At 38.7% G+C, this 20,182-nt stretch overlaps 1 protein-coding gene across 1 annotated transcript; it reads right to left on the minus strand.

The window, feature by feature from the left end:
- Nucleotides 1–2,337: 2,337 nt before the first annotated feature.
- LOC140150239 (aspartyl/asparaginyl beta-hydroxylase-like) lies at nucleotides 2,338–20,112 on the minus strand (the record flags this gene model as incomplete). The annotated part of the gene is made up of 10 exons (XM_072172244.1): nucleotides 2,338–2,983; nucleotides 3,635–3,765; nucleotides 6,931–7,022; nucleotides 7,915–8,050; nucleotides 8,576–8,713; nucleotides 13,447–13,638; nucleotides 15,802–15,938; nucleotides 16,764–16,864; nucleotides 17,576–17,712; nucleotides 19,501–20,112. Coding segments are annotated over 10 exons (1,827 nt in total), but the record flags the coding sequence as incomplete, so codon positions are not given.
- Nucleotides 20,113–20,182: the final 70 nt, after the last annotated feature.

Below are 20,182 nucleotides of genomic sequence, written 5' to 3' on the forward strand. Positions count from 1 at the left end.
TCTTCAAAAAATTTTATTAGCTAAGTAAAATATGGGACAGTAACGGTATGTTCACACATGATCTGCAGTCACCCAATGTATATGTGGTATTTTTTTATTTTGGGTCAAATCTCATTAAGGGGTCACTTCCGGTATAAAACGAAATACCTTTAAAATGCATCTTCTTCCACAGATTCTGTAGGACAGAGACACCACTTGCACACATGCATTGTTATTACTTTTTTTTTATATGATACTCCCACCTCCGAGATCTAAACTCATTACCTAGTCAAAAACCTTCAAAATTTTTTATTTGTTAGGAAATACATAGGACAGTAACGGTATGTTTACACATGAATTGTGATTACCCAGTTTATATGTGGTATTATTTTATTTGGGGTCAAAGGTTATTAAGGGGTCACTTCCGGTATAAAACGAAATACCTTTAAAATGCTTCTTCTTCCACAAATTACGTAGGACAGTGACGCCTCTTGCACACATGCATTGTTATAACACAGTGTCTATATGGTGTATACACATTTGGGGTCAATGGTCAGTAAGGGGTCACTTCCGGTATAAAACGATTTACCTTCAAAATGCCCCTTCTGCCACAAAAAGCATAGCAACGTGATGCCACATGGACACGTGCATTGACATTACTACAATGTCTATGGGGATTTCATATATTTTGGGGTCAAAGGTGATTAAGGGGTCACCACACGGCTGTGTTCGTGGTCTTAGACCACAGCTAAGTCTAGTTTCTTTTATCTCTAATCATAATGATGATTAAGTATGTGAGAAAATCAGACAATTTGATTTTACTTTACTGTGTCGAGAAGGCATATGGACTACAAAGATGTAGGCCTTCTAAAGTACAGGCTGATAAGAGTTGGCAGCTCTCTGCCATTGCATGCACATCACTCTCAATGTAAGTATGTAAAAGTATACATTTTCACAAAGTCAGCAGGGCGGTTTACCACAAATCGCTAACTTGTGTGGGTTGCGCGCATTTAAATTGCATAACAGATTCCTGCAAAATGGAGCAGTTTGTAAGAAAATCAGACAATTTGATTTTACTTTACTGTGTCGAGGAAGGCATATGGACAATAAAGATGTAGCCTTCTAAAGTACAAGCTGATAAGAGTTGGCAGCTCTCTGCCATTGCATGCACATCACTCTCAACTTATACATGATCATGCTAGCAGTGCACTTCACTTCATATCAGTTGGAAGAGTGGATATGCAAGTCAAACCGATCAGAAATTCTGGTGATAAAAAAATTACACTTGTATCATAAAGGCACTTAGTTCTCTACAATGCATTGTTGTCTCCAAATATACACATCAATTTCTTAAAACAGCCATAAGCTTAGAAATGGAAGCATCTAAATTATGTTCTGCATAACAATTGGGGAGTTAAGCTGAATTTAAACTTGATCACTATTGCAGAAAAGCGAATTGCACTAGAGCGCTGAACCAATCTTTTTTAGAGCGATAAATCAATTGAGTTCCAGAGTTAAAAATGTAAAATCACAAGCAATGTCCAATTATTCCCACCAACGGGATCAATAATTTTGCAATTAATTTACTTCTCGCAATCATCAACTTTAGGAAGTAAATTAATTAAACTAAATTATTATCAACATCCAAGGATGTACGTAACATACACTTTGTGGTATTTCAAATAGTTTAAGGGGGTACTACACCCCTGTGGTAAATTTATGAATATTTTTGTATTTTTCTCAAAAAATAATAACACGCTGGTAACAAAAGTTATGTATATTATAGGGGCAAGGAATCCAGTTACTACACTGGAATTTCAGTGACTCAAGACAAGTAGTTATTGATTTATTGATCAGATATTGGTTTTCCCTCATTTTTTTTTGTAACTCCACAACTGTTGTCTGTGCTGAAATAAAATTTTCAGTGCAGCAGTTGTAGTCCTTGCCCCTATAATATACATATCTTACTTGTCACCAATGGGCTATATTTTTTGAAAAAATGCAAAAATAGACACAAAATTGGCCAGGGGTGTAGTACCACCTTAATGATATTTGCAGAAAGATTGTCGCCCGTTGTGGTTTTAATGAATGCAAAAGAAATGAGGGCTATATCGCTTTTTGCAAGTGATTAGCCATCACGTTTTTAAAGTGATACATCGCAATCACCAAGTGATCAAGTGTATATTCAGCTTAAGGGGAGAGACACCTTGCTTATAACAGATTCCATAAATTTAATGGAATATTTTAATTCCAGTGCCAGCATCAGGCTCCAGAAGCATGTGGTATATGCTTTACAATTCTGCACCTCTCAATACAGTGGCATAGCCAGGAATTTTTCAAAGGGGAGCAAAAGGGGGGGCTTTTACGAAAATTGTCAAAAATGGGCTAACATGTACCAAAAAGGTCTAAAAATCTTAAATATCATGGCGGCCAGCATCCCACAGGGGAACAAGAGGGGTGCAAGACTTCTCATATGGGGAAAGCTCCCCCTGGCTATGCCATTGTCTCAATACCATACCAAATGCATGTATGACAAAATTGACATCTATTAAAATTCAAATATACTTGTCCATTCATTTAGGCAACTCCAGTTGAAATCTGTGCACTCCCTATGGAAGACTTAATCTCCCTCACAGGGAGTACGAATTTCAAATTAAGTTATCTGAATGGGTGACTCCATTTGAAATCTACACTCCCTATGTGGAAGATTAGATCATGTCTTCCGTAGGGAATGCATGGATTTCAACTGGAATAACCCATTTCTGATGCTGTGCTTGAAGGCAGTACTTTGTAGACATTCAAGGCAGTTAAATTTTCACCTAGAAGCATAAGGCAGGCTAGATGGTTGTGTCATTATATTGGTGTCAACATGTGTTTCTGTCCATTTGTGAGACTTGGATGCCAAAAGTCAACTATAAGAATGAGTCGTACTGACTCTGCCTCCTGCCACACTTCATGTTCAAATGAATCATCAAATATCATCAGCTTGCCTTCTTGCCATGATCTGTAGTGAAGAAAAATATTAAATGGGGAAAGAAAAAGCAAAATAAGTCATTTATTTTATCCATTTCAAATTAATTAACTTTGTAAACATGCAATTCTTCCTCTCTACATTTTTGAAAGAAAATTGGACGACCACAGGTCCTGTTTGTCCCCAGTTGCTTCTTTGTTTCTCATACTTATCCCTGATTGATTGCTTATGAAACCATACAAAATTCACCCCTATAGACCACTTGACATGTGACGTCATTGCCTGGCAGTATGCGCACAAATTATGGCAATTTCCATTGTTCTTTGCCCTGTAGTGTGCATATGCATCGTAGTTTGCTCAGGGCACATGAATTTTAAATCGCCCACCACATTTCATATTGCACAAAAAAGCCATTGAACAGTGTAGAGATTCCTCCAAGCATATCGATAGACCAGTCCCTCGTCTTTGTTGACAAATAATGATGACCAAAGTGGTCTATACTCTGATTAGCTTGTAATAGGCGGGACTTATAACATCGTGGCTTGATATAGAGTGGCGTACACACAGCTGGTCACAGCACCTATGCTTTGCATATTGCATGACTGACTCGCCCAACTGAATAATCCTCGCCTATTACGAGCTGATCATAGTATACACACATATGAATATAAATCGTCAACTTACTTTGTTTCATTGGCTACTCGTATGCTACAACCATCAGGTATAACAAGCCCTAAATGACTGCGTAATCTACAATTAGTGGGACCACAGTGAGGCCACACATGAGTACCAGGGTGCATCACAGAAAACTTCACCTGCAGAAATGAGAAGATGCAGTAGTTAATTTTTAATGGTTAGTTTAAGGGGGTACTACACCCCTAGCCAATTTTTGCTTATTTTTGTGTTTTTCTCAAAAATTATAGCGCATTGGTGACAAGTAAGATATGTATATTATAGGGGCAAGGACTACAACTACTGCACTGAAAATTCAGCAACTCAATCAAGGCAAGTAGTTATTGATTTATTGATCAAATATTGGTTTTCCCTCATTTTTGACTGTAACTCCACAACTGTTGTCTGTGCTGAAATAAAATTTCCAGTGTAGTAGTTGTAGTCCTTGCCCCTATAATATACATATCTTACTTATCACCAATGCTCTATAATTTTTGAGAAAATGTCTTTCATTTGGGTAAATTGGGAAGCAGTAAGTTCTTGGTCCAGGAGAATCTTGAGCAAGCCTACATTCTCACTAAACAAACTTACATTAAATGTGTGGTTTGAATGCTCACTGCCACACTGCACTGCAATGGAGCACTTATAATAGATTGATTTGCTGAACAAATTAACCATATTTTCTAAAAATAAAGATTTAAAAGGGCATTTTGTGATCCGCAACCTCATCCCCCCCCACCTTTCTCAAAAAAAGTTGAGGATTTTTATACCACTGGAAACCTCTGGCTACATAATGTTTATGTACCAAAAATTTCTTGCAGATTAATTCATTTAGCAAAAATATCGTCAAATTTTAATTTTGTTCTGGTATACCAGAACGAAATTACCACAGTGACCTATGGAGCAGTGTAATACACATCTCTCTCTGTGTCAGGTGGCGCTGTGTAGCACTGCTGTGGTCTTCACAAGAGTACGCCATCTCACTCGATCTGATGCCAAGTGCGTTGCACCTTGCATTCCTTGGTTAGAAACCAGCTTCACGTCATTAGTCCAAGATGTTGGTGGGCGTCCTCTTCCTCGTTGCCTTCCATAGCCCCTTGCAAAATCTGTTTTCTACACCTCCATGTTTCCTGACAATATGGCCAAAGTACTTCAGCTTTCTCTCCATTATGCCGCTTCTGATGGTTAGACTTGTACCAATCTTGTCGAGGATCCAGGAATTTGTTCTCCTGTCTTTCCATGTCACTCGTAGAAGCCTCCTGTAACACCACATCTCAAAAGCATCTACTCTTTTCCTATCAGATGCATTGTCCCTCACGGGTCTCCAATCGCTTGCAGAAAGGCGTCACCACCTTTGCTGTCAATTTGCAAAGAATTGTACCACCTCTGAGAAATATACTCACCTGTTCCCTTTCAACAAGAGTTCCCATGGTATGTGTCTTAGAAGATCCAGCACTTACCATGTCCCAAGGTACAGGACCAATAGATATGGTAACAGTCCCATTCCTTACCTCACAAGGCTTCTTAACCATCAGTAATCAGTGTTTAAATCATCTGATCTTCTCTTGGTTTTTCTGATGTGTGTTGACTAAGTTGCTTTAATTTTTCTGTGAGGTGGGGGGGGGGTTGTGCATTAGTGTTTTTCATTGGCGGTGTGTTTTAATCATGATTATGTAGCAGCATTTTTACCTAGTTTTATTACAATTTGGCTGGTCCAATCTATGTGCAATATCTTGTTTTTCATTGAATTGAATGTAACTTCATTGAATGAAGTTCTTTATGCCTGTGTTTATTTGTGTGTGAGGGCTGATAATCTGAATGTTAGAGTATATGAGCGTTGTAGAAATTCGATGGGTTGTGCGGAAGTGTGGGGTGTGTGTGTGTAGGGTGAGTCTATGTATGCACATGAGAGAGTTTATATTTGGAGTGTTTGCAGGGACGTGTGGATATAATTAAGTTTTGTGAATTTTGATTTATAATTCAATGTAAATTTAATATGTGTTTGATGTATTCAAGTGCTTCAGTAAGTGCAAATAATTTCTTTTAATAATCCTATTGAGTTTTTCAATGTAATTTTTGTATGTTTTTTATGTCATTATAATTGTAATATTTCATGTAATTTGGCCTCCGGGCCACGAATTGAAATAAATTTAATCTGAATCTGAATCTGAATCTATCATTCTTGGTCATAGCCCAAGACTCGCATCCATAAGTGGCAATGGAGAACACAGTTGCACGAAGTAGGCGTACCTTGAGGTCAATGGATAGGCCTCTGCTTTTCCATATGCTTGACATGCCCTGCACAGTTGTCCTTGCAATAGCCAGTCTTCTCTTAATTTCAGTTGTGCTGTCACCACTGTTGTTAATCATTGAACCCAGACATTCAAATTGTTTCACCTCCTCAATCTGCTGTCCATCTATCACAAACTCATCACTTTTCCGCTCTCTGTCTACAACCATTATTTTTGTCTTCTTTGTGTTCAGGAGAAGGTGTTTTTCTTCGCTGGCCTCTTTGATGCGCTTCAAAAGATCAATTAGCTCTACTCTGCTGCTACATATAAGAGTGGTATCATCGGCGTACCTCAGGTTAGTAATTCTTGTACCGCCAAACTTCACTCCACCTTCAAACCCCTCCAAAGCTGTTCTCATTATGTCTTCAGAGTAGATGTTAAATAGGTTTGGTGATAGCACACAGCCCTGTCGTAAGCCTCTTCCAATCTTGAACCAATCTGTGTCCCCACTACTTGTTCTGACTGCCGATTCTTGGTCTTCATATAAGCAGCTGATCAGATCCACAAGATGACTTGGGAAACCCATCTAATACACATAATAATGCATAACTCACAAACGCAAAATCGGAATCTGCTGAAATTTTGGGAATAAGCTTTTTTCGTGGATAGCTACTGAAAAATGTCATAAAAGGAGGATGCTAGGAACAAAATTATAATAGCTGTGTAGCTGGAAGAAATGTCTTCCCAAATGTACTGAAACTATAGTAGGAATTCCAATTGAATGAAGGCAGCATTCAACAGCTGTACTTGATCCAACCGCGATCGTATATCGCATATATCAAACTACAACACGGATGCACCACCTTGGATACAATACTAACCAATCATGAGTGCGTTAGCATGGTTGGATTCACTTCCGCGTTACTCACACACAGTCGCACACGCTGGCGTACATCGAACAGTGGTCGCGCTACTGAAAGCTGCGTTCATTCAATTGGAATTCCTACTATACAAATATCATTGCCATCCCCCAGATATACTTCTTGTCTCTTTATCCAGCCGGCCATTGTCACTTACCTGACCTCTCTTGCACGTGGCTGAATCATCTATTGCATCTACAATTGCACATGTTTTAGGGGCTCTCTTACAATTCGCCTCATCCTTTCTCCCTGAAATATAAAATTAAAGCATTACTGTTAGTTTTACAATATTCAGGGGAAAATTATAGACATCCAGACAAAATGTGTGTTAGCTTAATGTTATGACTATTGATTGGACTTACTTTAACCCACTGAGCACTACCTGCCGATCTAACATTGCCACTGATTGGTCAATTACATGATATCTACACTTTAATCACCAATCAGAATGGAGCTTTGCAAATAATTCACCCCATTTTTTTTGTGTGGTGAAATTATTCTAACCATGTTGCTGATTGGTCCAATTGATGATGATAACTTCTTTTTGGCCAATCAGCAGGGTTAAACACACACATCACACTAAAAAGAAAATGAAATGATCAAGACTGTAACAAAAATAAACAGAGTTCAGGCACGCATTGTGATCACAAGTGCACTCTCTGAGCCCAATGTGCATGCAAAATATGGTGGTAAATGACTCTGGGAATCTGAGTTAAACCAGATATATATCCAAAAGTTAAACCAGATATATATGCACATTATACTTAACACAAGGCGTATAGGATTTAGGAAGGTTGAAAGTTGACTCTCACAAAGTGGGGTGGGTGTATTCTAGCAATTATATTATTGTCAACACTTTCGGCAAGACAAATGTAAATGATGTGTGAAGAAGTGGAATTGAAAAGGGAAAAATGGGACTGAGAAAAAATGAGATGCTACCAGTAGCAACTTGAATCACCTGATGTACAATCTCAAATCTCAAAGCCTAACGAGATTAGCATTTGCCAAGCTTTTGGATTCCATTCCAAATGCATTTACAAATTTAACACGAGGCAGCCATTGCACATACAACTTTCTTGCACACACAGAACAAAATGAAATTCCAAGAAGAAAATGAAATCGCTAAAAAGGACAAACCAACCTTGTTGGAATAGTGTGAATTGCTTCCAGTCTCCTTTCTCACTCAGACCTTCATCTTCAGGTGAAAATAATTTCGACTCGGGATCAAGAAGTGCTAATCCTTCCTCTCGGATCATCTCCCAGTTATCCTCAAGGCTCTGTTAGGATTAAAGGAATGGTCACAATGAGTTAGACAAAGATTCATTTGGACATTGGGTGGTGTTGTGTTGGATTGTAACCAATAGTTTACAGAGCAATCATTGCTTCAATTCTTATCAATTTCACCGAAGGGTGTATAAATAATATCCAAAAACGTGTGAAATTTGCTGCAAAACATTCTAACTTATTGTTATTTAAATGCTGGTAAAATATTTGAAATCAATGTGTGCAAAAAAGTAATTAGTGTTTTTTAAATGTTTTCATGACTTTATATACAATGACATTTAAGTAAACATCCACAAGCTCTGAAGGCTTGTGGATGCAAGCCGCAGGCTACCACAGCTCTGAATATAATAGTTGTGAGACGTAAGTTAAAACTTTCTTATACAATGACCAAAACCGACAAACCTTTTATCTAAAAACATTTTTAAAACATTTTTTACTGTCTTTTACTTTTTTACATTGTAATTATTGTATTGCTTTATCTTGTCTTGTAATCCATTGTTTTGAATATTTAAAAATACCTTAGCAGCTTTAGCAAACTTGGCATCCTCAGCAGACCACCATGGTTTGGCTTTGAGTGTTTCCACATTGTACAGAGAACGCTGGTAGACGGAACGGAAAAATCCTCTATCGGCTGCTGTCTGGTATACTTTGTATGACTGAAACAAAACACACAAATTAATTTAACAACTATTTTCAACATGGTTTGGCATATAAGCAGGGCTGTGACACTCGTATTCAAACCCTGTATAAAAAGTGAAGTCACTTTATGGCAGTTTGATTGACACATCAGCAGTTTGAGTAACAGTTGCTAGGCATTTTCAGTACAAATAGTAATGCTTAGAGCTACTTAGCCTAAAAGTTACGTATGTGTGCACTACGTACGTTGTGCGTACTGCTTCAAAAGTGAAATAGACTTATGCCCCGTATTTAATTGACAATCCTGTATTTGATTGACAGTTGCTGGGCATTTTCAGTACACCAAATTTATCCAAGATGGCGGATGACGAGTGCTATTTTACGTACTCTTTCCAACAAAAATACAGCTGATTTAGGCAGTGTCAATATGGGGTCATCGTAGATAATATGTTCCTAGCATATTGAGCTAACTTCTCAGCTACTTGGTTTTTCACATTGTTCATTGTTTTTTGCTATTTATTATTATTTTGAAACGATGATGTAAACATTCATCACCTCTTCCATAGGTCAACCTCTGACGCAGCACAAGCCATCACAATAATGAACGCGCATTGAAGTGTGTGACTGACACCTTGGTCTGGGGCGGACATTTTAAAAATGAATTTAGAAGAGCAGCAACGATATCACTTGCATTACATTCCAGATGTTAAATCTACATCATATGCAAAATTTGAGGAAATTCGCACGAGTCCGTTTTATTTTAGGGCAATTTGTCTATAACTGGTCTTTACATGTAGCCTTATGGGGAAAGTGCCTGTTGTAGGCGCTATAACTCGAATTTTAGGAACGAAGATGCGATTAAAAAAAAACGGACTCGTGCGAATTTTCTAAAATTTTCAGAGTATGTAGTATGAACATGTAGAAATATAATCATGTAGTTGCCTTACCTGCTCTTCTCTGAAAAAATAAAAAGTCCTATACCTCAATGATAATGAAACCTAGGTGCACTGCAGCTGACTTCATTTGCGCAAACGTGTGGCTTATCCTATAGTATGTTAGTAATCGAGAATCCTTGATATAAGCTTTAAAAAAATGGAAATGTGGACTAGTGAAATCTGTCGAGGAATTCAGACATTGGGCTATTCCAGTTGAAATCCATACACCCCCTATGGAAGACATGATGTTATCCTTCCATGCATGAGTGTCAGTTATAAATGGGGTTACCTGAAAGGGTGACCCCATATGAAATCTACACCCATGTGTGGGAGATTACGGTTATGTCTTTCAAAGGGGGTATATGGATTTTAACTGGAATAGCCCTTACATAGATGTTTTGATCAACTATTGCTCAGTAGGCTCTACAAGCATCCAATCTATCAAATTAATAAACTTATTCCACCAGCCGTCTACACTGCGCATGTACTCTGTTATGCTTCGTAGTGACGACTGATTATCTTACAGTTCAAATTGTGGCGGACCACATGCTTGCGACTTTGGTTAATGCGCCATAGCGCAACAGACTGGCAGCGCCCGTGTACCGCGCCATGTGCACTGTGCCGTTGTGACAAGATCACGCTCTGAAGTTCTAAAAACAACAAACTCTGTCTTGGACACAACTGCGCAGTCTCCGTAAAAGCTTGCAACCTACTTAATATTCATGTGCAACCAGAATCTGGTTGCAAAAGTCCGCCACTTTTTTTCCATGTACAGGGTGCGTGCAGCCACCTCTATTTCAAATTCAAGGACTTTTCAAGGACTTTCAAGTCCCCCAAAAATAATTTTCAAGTACCTTTGAACGGAACGACCCACAGATAGGTGTGTGTAAAAAGTAGAAAAATACCCAGTGGTCTAGGGGCAGCAGCCCAGTGCATACCTGCCAACTTTTGAAAACTAGAAATAGGGACACTTATGAGCGGAGTGAGCGAAGCGCCACGACTATGGCCCCGGTGGAGGTTGAGGGACAAAGCACCGAAGCCAGATGGTTTCTGCACATTTAGCACCACAGGAAAGGCCATTTCAGAGTGTAAAAAGAACATTTCCAGTTCCTGCCTTGTTCTACACTTTTAATAAAAAGTGCTTCCTTCTTCCAGAAAACATGCTTTAAAGTTTCGAGTTTCCTATACTTTTATGCACAAGAGACCCTCTAAAAAAATGTTTTTTGGCTTTATTACATGACCAATATGGTTGATGTTGATATATGTGAAGCAGAAAATAAAACAATAATTAAGCATTTGTGCTTGCATCCACTACCTACCCCACCCCACCCCACCCACCCCCACCAACTGGCACCCCATCCTGGGCCTTGATGGTCAATGTGCTTTTTGGTTAAAATTTCAGGACAACAAACATTTTAGCCGATTTAGCACCCCAAAAGAGACCATTTTTGACATAAAAACCTATTTTAGACTTTTTTTGAAAAAATGCTTCCTTCATCCTAAAAACATGGTTTTAAATGTTCAGTTTCCTATACTTTTGTACATGAGAGACATTCTTCAAAATGTTTCTTTGGCCTAATAACATGGCCTACATGATTGAAATTGATATATATAATGTGCAATATAAAAACAATGATTCATCAAATTTTTGACCCCCACCCCTCGGGTATGTGGGAGGGGGTCCACATGGGGGGGGGGGGTACTAATGAATGTGCATGAAGAATACCTTGTATGATAAGAGTAATTTGTAAAATTCGGTATGTTAAACATACAGAGTGATGTCACTACAAATTGGGACTAAAATAGTAGGCCTATCCCAAAGGAAATACAGAGGCCTACACACACTCACTCACCCCCACCCAACCTCCCCCACCCCCCACCCCACTCCCAAGTTCACAACGACGGCTACACAAAGGCAAAGGATACAGCTAAAAGGTTCATATCAAACCTTTGACCGAAGTTTGTTTCCATTTAGACTTAAACATGACTTGATATTAGAGTATCATACATATAGGCCTATACAGCATCAGCATCATCAGTCCAGCATCATCTCAAACGTCATCGTTCATTAATACACATTACATACTTCTTACTTGGGTAATATTCATTGAGGAAAAAGAGATGAGTTTTTGAACGCAAAACCGACACAATCATATAACATGCTGGTCCGATAATGGACTAAAATTCATCAATTTTGGGCATGAAAAGGTGTTCTCAATAAGATAAAAATTTGACCACATGCATGTTAAATGAGTACCTTTATCTAGTCGAGTCATCCAGTTAGGGTTCTAAGGAATTTTCATTTTAAAATTGGAAATATATGAGTCCAGAAAGAGTTACTGTGTATATATAGCCTACATAAAATGAAAAATATATAGGCCTACAAGACAGATTTATTTCCAAACTTCTTTTCTTACTTATTTGTAACATAAATTTTTATTGTTTCAGCACATTTTTTTTTTTTTTTTTTCCATAAATTTCAAGGACTTTTCAACAAAATTCCAGGACTTTTCAAGGCCTTGAAAAGGCATTTTGATTTTCAAGTACTTTCAAGCACTTTTTTGGCTTTTCAAGGTTCTGCACGCACCCTGCATGTAGTTTTCTCAGTCGTCAATCCAGAAGGTTGACGAATGAGGGCAGCAGTCTAGTTTCTTCATCTAACACATTTTTGCAATGGGCTATTCCAGTTGAAATCGACACACCCCCTATGGAAGACATGACTTTAATCTCCCACACAGGGAGTGTGAATTTCAATTTCCCTGAATGTGTGGCTCCATTTGAAATCTACACTCCCTATGTGGAAGATTAAGGCCGTTCCTTCCATAGGGGTGTATGGATTTCATTTCAAAACTGGAATAGCCCAATATCTGATACGGACCATTTTCAAGACAAAAATGACACTTTTATTAGTATTTTGACCCACATCTCCAAAATGTGCAAGACAAGCAGCACCAATTTCCGCTAGAATCTCTTCTATTAAGGTTTTACCGTCGTCACCCAATTCAACTTAACCATTACGCACCAAAATATCCATGTACACAATTAACTATGCATGGTGTCGCAGAAAAAATGCTTTTTTGACCTATTTTGGTCAATAACGCTAAAACAAGGTCCGGTACCCCCAATTTTTTTTCTTTTTCATAACATATATAAAATTAAAAAAATTTTGTCTCGACAATTTTTTTATACAACGCAAAAAGTGGTATATTTTGGGCAAATTGCTGATTTTGCCATTGAAGTGTACAGAGATTTTTGGAAATGTACACCTCTTTTAAAACAGCTGTAGCTCAAAAGTGAGGTCCGGCACCCCCTGTTTTTTTCCTGATTTATTATCTACACATATTAATGTGCGAAATATGTCAATTTTATAAAAATTGGTCGATAGGTTTAGTTACGACGGTAAAACCTTAAATCCATGGATCCTAGCACAAACAACTTGTTGCAAAAGGCAATCCAATGGAACAGCTGATAAATTTCTTTACATCAGAATTCAAACATTCTTTTACCCAAATTAGCCCAGTTGTTCCCATATGGGTAAAATCTTGGTCATTCAGATATATGTCCCATAGGAGGAGAAACAGATTTTGATATGGGCTGGTTTAACACTGCTTTTCCCGATTTTACCCCAAATATATTAATATCAGTCTGCCCCCTTTGTCACCTCCATGGTTAAGTCCCTGGTCCACCTTCTGGACATCAAGTACTTTACCCAGTTTTTAACCTATAGCTTTTAACCTATATTAGTTTTTAACCTATATTAGTTTTTAACCTATATTAGTTTTTAACCTGTAATTAAAAGCTTCTTCAGTTCCACATACCTCATCTGTTCTACCCTCACGATATAAGGCATCGCCTAAGTGAAAGAAATATTTGCCTTCTTGTGTCCCAATATCACCACTATCTAACCCCTCCTGCAGCAATGGAATAGCCACCTTGTAGTCTCCTTCTGCCTTCAGGATGAAGCCCAGGTGGATCTTAGCAAATCCATCAGTAGGGGAGAGTTTCAGAATCTGAAAATGAGATGGGAGTGCTTTATTGGTAACACTTCTTTTGACACATTATGTGCCAAAAAATGTGACAAAAATAAGGACAAGTCGTTAAAAGTAAATTTTTAGATTTTTGCATTGTCAGCTTTTATTGCATTGTAAATGTGCCATCACAATCTGACATTTAAGAAAGTTACACAGTTGAAAGCCTTCATGTACAGTCATATTACACATCCCCTGAACTTATTAACACCCAGAATGTTCAAAAATATATATATACATATATGTGACGTGTCATGTCAAAAGGAGACACTTTTGGGCAGGTTATGAATTTTGAGGTTTTTACATATCTTCAATATATAGAAGTCGTTACTCTGAGTTTCATGCCTAAAAAAAAAATTCATGCGAATTTGTGATGTTATTAATGTTAAAAATATTGTCTGATAGTTTTAGACCAGAATTTAACTGGCATCTTGGCATTTTTTGAGACATTTTTCAAGTTAATTCCTACTCTCAACATTGTCAATAGTATTTTTAAAGGCCGATATCTCAATTTCCAATTTTATAATATCATTACTTCCGAACTCAATATCTTCGCTTAGGAATGTCCGATTTCATTGGGGAAAACGGTGTTGTGGAGCAAAATATCTCTTTATTTATATATAGAGTAACGACTACCTATTCGGAAGGTCTGTTCTTTGAATTTTTATATAAAACAAGGCGGTTCTCGAACCACGAGTCTCGCCTGCTTTTGCAACCGCCTGCTTTCGTGATTACTTTCAGTAGAAGTAAATGAATTTCGCAACCGCCTGCTTTTGCGATTACTTTTGATAGAAGTAAATGAACCTGCTACAACCCATGGTGAACCCGAAATGACCTTCCAAAAATGTGGCTCTAAATGTTGCCTGTACCCACAAAGTTTCATGCCAATACGACAGTTTTTACTAATTTGACCTCAGATGACCCCTGGTGATCCCGAAATGATCTCCCAAAATTTGGCTTTAAATGTTGACTGTACCCACCAAGTTTCATGCCCATACGACAGTTTTTACTAATTTGACCTCAGATGACCCCTGGTGACCCGAAATGATCTTCCAAAAATGTGGCTTGAAATGTTGACTGTACCCACCAAGTTTCATGCCCATACGACAGTTTTACTAATTTGACCTCGGATGACCCTGGTGACCCCGAAATGATCTTCCAAAAATTTGGCTTTAAATGTTGACTGTACCCACCAAGTTTCATGCCCATACGACAGTTATTACTAATTTGACCTCAGATGACCCCTGGTGACCCCAAATGATCTTCCAAAAATTTGGCTTTAATTGTTGACTGTACACACCAAGTTTCATGCCCATACAACAGTTATTACTAATTTGACCTCTGGTGACCTCGAAATGACCTTCCAAAATTTGGCTTTAAATGTTGACTGTACCCACCAAGTTTCATGCCCATACAACAGTTTTGACTAATTTGACCTCAGATGACCTCTGGTGACCTCGAAATGACCCTCCAAAATTTGGCTCTAAAAGTTGACTGTACCCACCAAGTTTCATGCCCATACGACAATTTTTACTAATTTGACCTCAGATGACCCCTGGTGACCTCAAAATGACCTTCCAAAATTTGGCTTTAAATGTTGACTGTACCCACCAAGTTTCATGCCCATACGACAGTTTTTACTAATTTGACCTCAGATGACCTCTGGTGACCTCGAAATGACCTTCCAAAAATTTGGCTTTAAATGTTGACTGTACCCACCAAGTTTCATGCCCATACGACAGTTTTACTAATTTGACCTCAGATGACCTCTGGTGACCTCGAAATGACCTTCCAAAAATTTGGCTTTAAATGTTGACTGTATCCACCAGGTTTCATACCCATACGACAGTTTTTACTAATTTGACCTAAGATGACCCCTGGATGACCTCAGTGACCTTGAACCACTAACCAATACAAACTGGTTCTGTCTCGGGTCAAGGTGCACCCACCCACCAAGTTTGAGGAATGTGCGACTCCTAGTCTCCGAGAAAATAGGCGGAAGGCAAACTTTAACCAAAACTTTAACCAAATTTGTCACATACACACACACACACGCACCCCCGCACACACACCCCTACACACATACGGAAAAGTGATTATATAGTCTCCTGCCTTATCAGGCGAGACAAAAATATGTAGACTTACGCTTTCAAATACTGGTTTGGCTTGATTGTTCATTCCACCAACCAGAAGTTGAACACCCAGATCCTTCTTAATCTGAAGATCATCTGGGAATTCCTCAACCAAGTTGAAGTAGATGTTAGAAGCTCTCCTCACTTTGCCTGGAATATGATAGTATGCAAAGGAATAAGCTGAATTTAAAATTTAAAAAAAAGCGCAGTGATTTATAGTGTGCTACGCACAGGCACAACGCCTAGACGTTGATCCACAAGCCTCAGCACACTTTACAGGTGGTCGCTGACCACTACGGCCCACATCATTCCACAAACCATTAAACAACAAATCAGGGACTTTGCTGCTTCAAGAGCGCACACCCTAGACATTCCACAAATAACCATCGCAACCAGGATCAGCTCCCCGAGTTTCGTACGGGTTACAACGAGACAAATTAGCAGTGAGTTCCTTGTCCACTCGTACTAGGCACCGCCAGGGTTCGAACGCACAACCTCTCGCACCACAGTCGAACGCCTTATCGGTTGAGCTAACTTGACTGCTAATTAATAATAATAATAGTAATTATGTAGGTGAAACAAAATGGAAACAATTGACCCTTTGTGGAGTATGGATCCAACATCTTGCTCCCTGCTAACGTACACGCCTTTCTAGCAACTCCCCAACTTCTGTGAAGCATATGCCGTAATTATGCATGCATATGAAAGGCGTACGCAAACACAACATGCACCTTGGCGTAGAATCTCATTTTGAAATGAACATGCACAGGATGAATTGCTTGGTTGTGACATAAGATTCTGGCAATAGAGGTAGTCATTGTGACGTCAACGCCGCCATCTTGTGGGTACAAAGTGTGACTTCCACGTAATTGGGGGGCGTAATGTCTAACGCATGACATGCAGAACAGCAGTACCCACAAGATGGCGGATCCTGCGGAAAAGGCTGACGGTCTCTATAACAGAATGATGACTTACCAAAGAATGCTAGTCTGTTGGCTGCTTTTTTCAAAGCTTGCTTCTTCAGCATCCTGGGACAGTCGGGAGAATCGGCTGTTTCTGTATAGGCTTGGATACACCTATATGGAAAGAAAAAAAAGATTGTTATGAAATTATTTAAGCAAGAGAAGTGCCAGAAATAGAAACTGATTGTTTTCTCAACTGCAACATATAACTAACAAGTTCAAGCTCAACAATTATTTTGTCACCCGATTTCATTTAAACATTCTGGCCCATTTTCAGGCGAAGATATGCGAAAAATACCACTGACATTTTTTTTACATATAAATGTGACCCCTCGGCACAACTGAGCCCTGAAGTCGCCAATCATCATTTTTGAGATATTCAACCAAAATATTCTGCTTGAAATTAGCTTTAAAATGATGTATATCATGTCTATAGTACTTGACATTTTAAGTAGTGAAAAATCAATAAAACAGTCAATAAATCCTTTGTTTCCTATTGTTTATTGTTAAGTTCGATGGAGCATATCTCAATAGTGGCACTGGCCACATCCGCGCTCAGTTGTGCCGAGGGGTCACAAATATTTTCTATTTGGGATATAATGGCTAGCCTCACCTGAGATGACAATTATGATATTTTCATAGCATTAAAATTTTGTGTTTTGGAGCGAGCCCACGTTTCAACAACATTTTCTTAAATGTCTATAGGAAGAAATAATATTCATGTGTTCGAAAATTTTGTGAATCGCCTACACTCTCAACATTTTCATGCATGTGAACATTTCATGCTTTGCAGGTTGTGAATATAGAAATTTTCAGTAAGCTCACGTTTGTAAAATTTCATTGCTACGTCGTTCTTCAGCCAGTGCATCCAATGAACGTGCCCTGCCCCATCTGACACGTGGACTTGAGGGATAGCTGATGAGAAGGTTCTCAAATCTCCGCATGGCCAGCTCTGGTTTGCCCTGTAAAAAATGAAATGACATGCACAATATTGTAGATATTCTATAGTATACATGTAAAAATATGCAATCTGGTCATCCCAAGTTTGAAAAGGTATCAAAGTAACAAATGAATTTAACAGCAACTCTGTCATTTTTATAATTTTAACATCCTCTTTTAAAGCCATGTTTCAATCGATATGCACACAAAAAAAACACATTTCCAAAATTGTAGTTGATTCGGACACTGAATTTGTGCGTTATGCATAATTGCCTGAATAACAGGACACCCTTAGGCTACTAATCTACTGTGTTGTAAAAAATTATTTGTCTATCGACAGAGAGAAAGTACAAGACAACATCTTTATCAAATGACCAAATCTGTAAGAAAGTTACATTTTGTAGTCCCACATTTCTGATGGTTTAAAATTCTCAACTATTTTAATGAAGTAGGTTGGAGGATGAGGCTGTGGATCACTAAGTGCCTGCTTAAAGCCATATTATAACATTTCTGTAAAAATAGAATAGTATTTATTTTCCATAAAATGTTGGCTTTTACTTAAGAAATAAAGGGTAATGCATGATCCTTTACCGCAAATAATGTGTCGAGGCAGTAAAACGTAAATAATGGGTGAGGCGCAGCCGAACCCATTATTTAAACGCTTTTACTGCCGAGGACACATTATTTGCATGTAAAGGATAATGCTGCACCCTTTATTTCTATTCTATTACCACAAAATAGTGTGATTTAAAGAGAAAATATCAAATTTTTTGCCCAAATATTTCAAGTTGTTTACCTCAAGGTGGAGCGCACACAGCGTAGCCAAAGCGTATGCACATTCCAATAACACAACCTAACATTCCATTCTCCCCTATAAGCAGGTATGCACATACAATAACACACCCCTGACATTCCATTCTCCCCTACATAAGCAGGTGTGCTGTACGCTCTGCTGTGCGCCAGATGATAGAAGAACATAAAGTTCGTTGCCCTTGACACTTTATCGCTAATTAATGGTCTGTCACGTGACGCGTTTCAACAAATCACAGTGCGCGATTTTGAATAATGGGTTGTGGGGGTAATAGAATGTCAGATATGTCCCTTTTAATTTTGAGCCGAACAAGTGAGGTAAAGCATAGAAAATTGGAATTTACTACTAGCGCATGTTACTCCCGCGGTTGTAATACGGTACGATCCTCTGGGGTGTGTGTATGTGTTTCCCGCACGCCATGTACGTACTGTGCATAGGTGTTCGACTAATATTTCCATCGTAATAATAAAATGACGGTTCCAGCGTTTTATTCAAAATCTTGGATTCTGACAAAACTACAGCACCTAAAGTCTTGATTTTTGCAGAGTATCTTTATTGACTAAAGTACATTACAATCATGTAAAACCCAGAATTTAAATTTTTTTGAGGGCGTTCTCCTCAGCAAATGTTATAATATGGCTTTAAGTTCATAGGAGCAGGTGAATGAGTGAGTGATTATTCAAAATGGTAGGGTAGTTTAGTAGAGTGTAGCTAGCTAGAAATTCACATTTGATGGGAGTATTTAGTAGGTAGGTAGGTGGTATGTATCAAAATGATGGGTACCAATCAGTTCTGATGTTTGGAAAAACCTGTTTGTTTCAAATGCAACATCAGATCCTTTTAAAATGGACTCAATTCAGTTTTACGACCTTTTACTACAATAATCTACATGTTTTTTGTTGCATTTTGATGCTCAGTCTTGTCCATAATCAACTTTTTGATAGATAGTGTAATAGGCGCTTCATAAGAATTGTAAACTCATATACTTGCTAAGACCTACCTTCTTTAACAGTGTCTCAGCATCTTTGAGTTCGCTAAGAATCTTTTCGTCCTCTTCATTGGTTATTTCAGCTTCTTCATCAGACAACTTTGATTTCTTGGTTGCCTTTTTACCTGCATCAGTCTGGGTTGCAGCATCTTTTTTAGCTTCAGTAGACTCAGCAGGCTTAGGTTGTTCCTTCTTGGTCTCTGCAGGCTTAGGTGGGTCTTGCTTGGTCTCGGCAGACTTAGGTTGTTCCTTCTTGGTCTCTGCAGGCTTAGGTGGGTCTTGCTTGGTCTCTGCAGGCTTAGGTTGTTCTTTCTTGGTCTCTGCAGGCTTAGGTTGTTCCTTCTTGGTCTCTGCAGGCTTAGGTGGGTCTTGCTTGGTCTCTGCAGGCTTAGGTTGTTCTTTCTTGGTCTCTGCAGGCTTAGGTTGTTCCTTCTTGGTCTCTGCAGGCTTAGGTGGGTCTTGTTTTGTCTCTGCAGGTTTAGGTTGCTCTTTCTTGGTCTCTGCAGGCTTAGGTTGTTCTTTTTTCACCTCTGCAGGCTTAGGTTGTTCTTTCTTGGTCTCGGCAGGCTTAGGTTGTTCTTTCTTGGTCTCATCAGGCTTAGGTTGTTCTTTTTGGTCTCTGCGGGCTTAGGTGGGTCTTGTTTTGTCTCTGCAGGTTTAGGTTGCTCTTTCTTGGTCTCGGCAGGCTTAGGTT

Source organism: Amphiura filiformis, chromosome 4 (genome assembly GCF_039555335.1).
Source record: "Amphiura filiformis chromosome 4, Afil_fr2py, whole genome shotgun sequence".
In the NCBI taxonomy this organism is placed as follows: Eukaryota; Metazoa; Echinodermata; class Ophiuroidea; order Amphilepidida; family Amphiuridae; genus Amphiura; species Amphiura filiformis.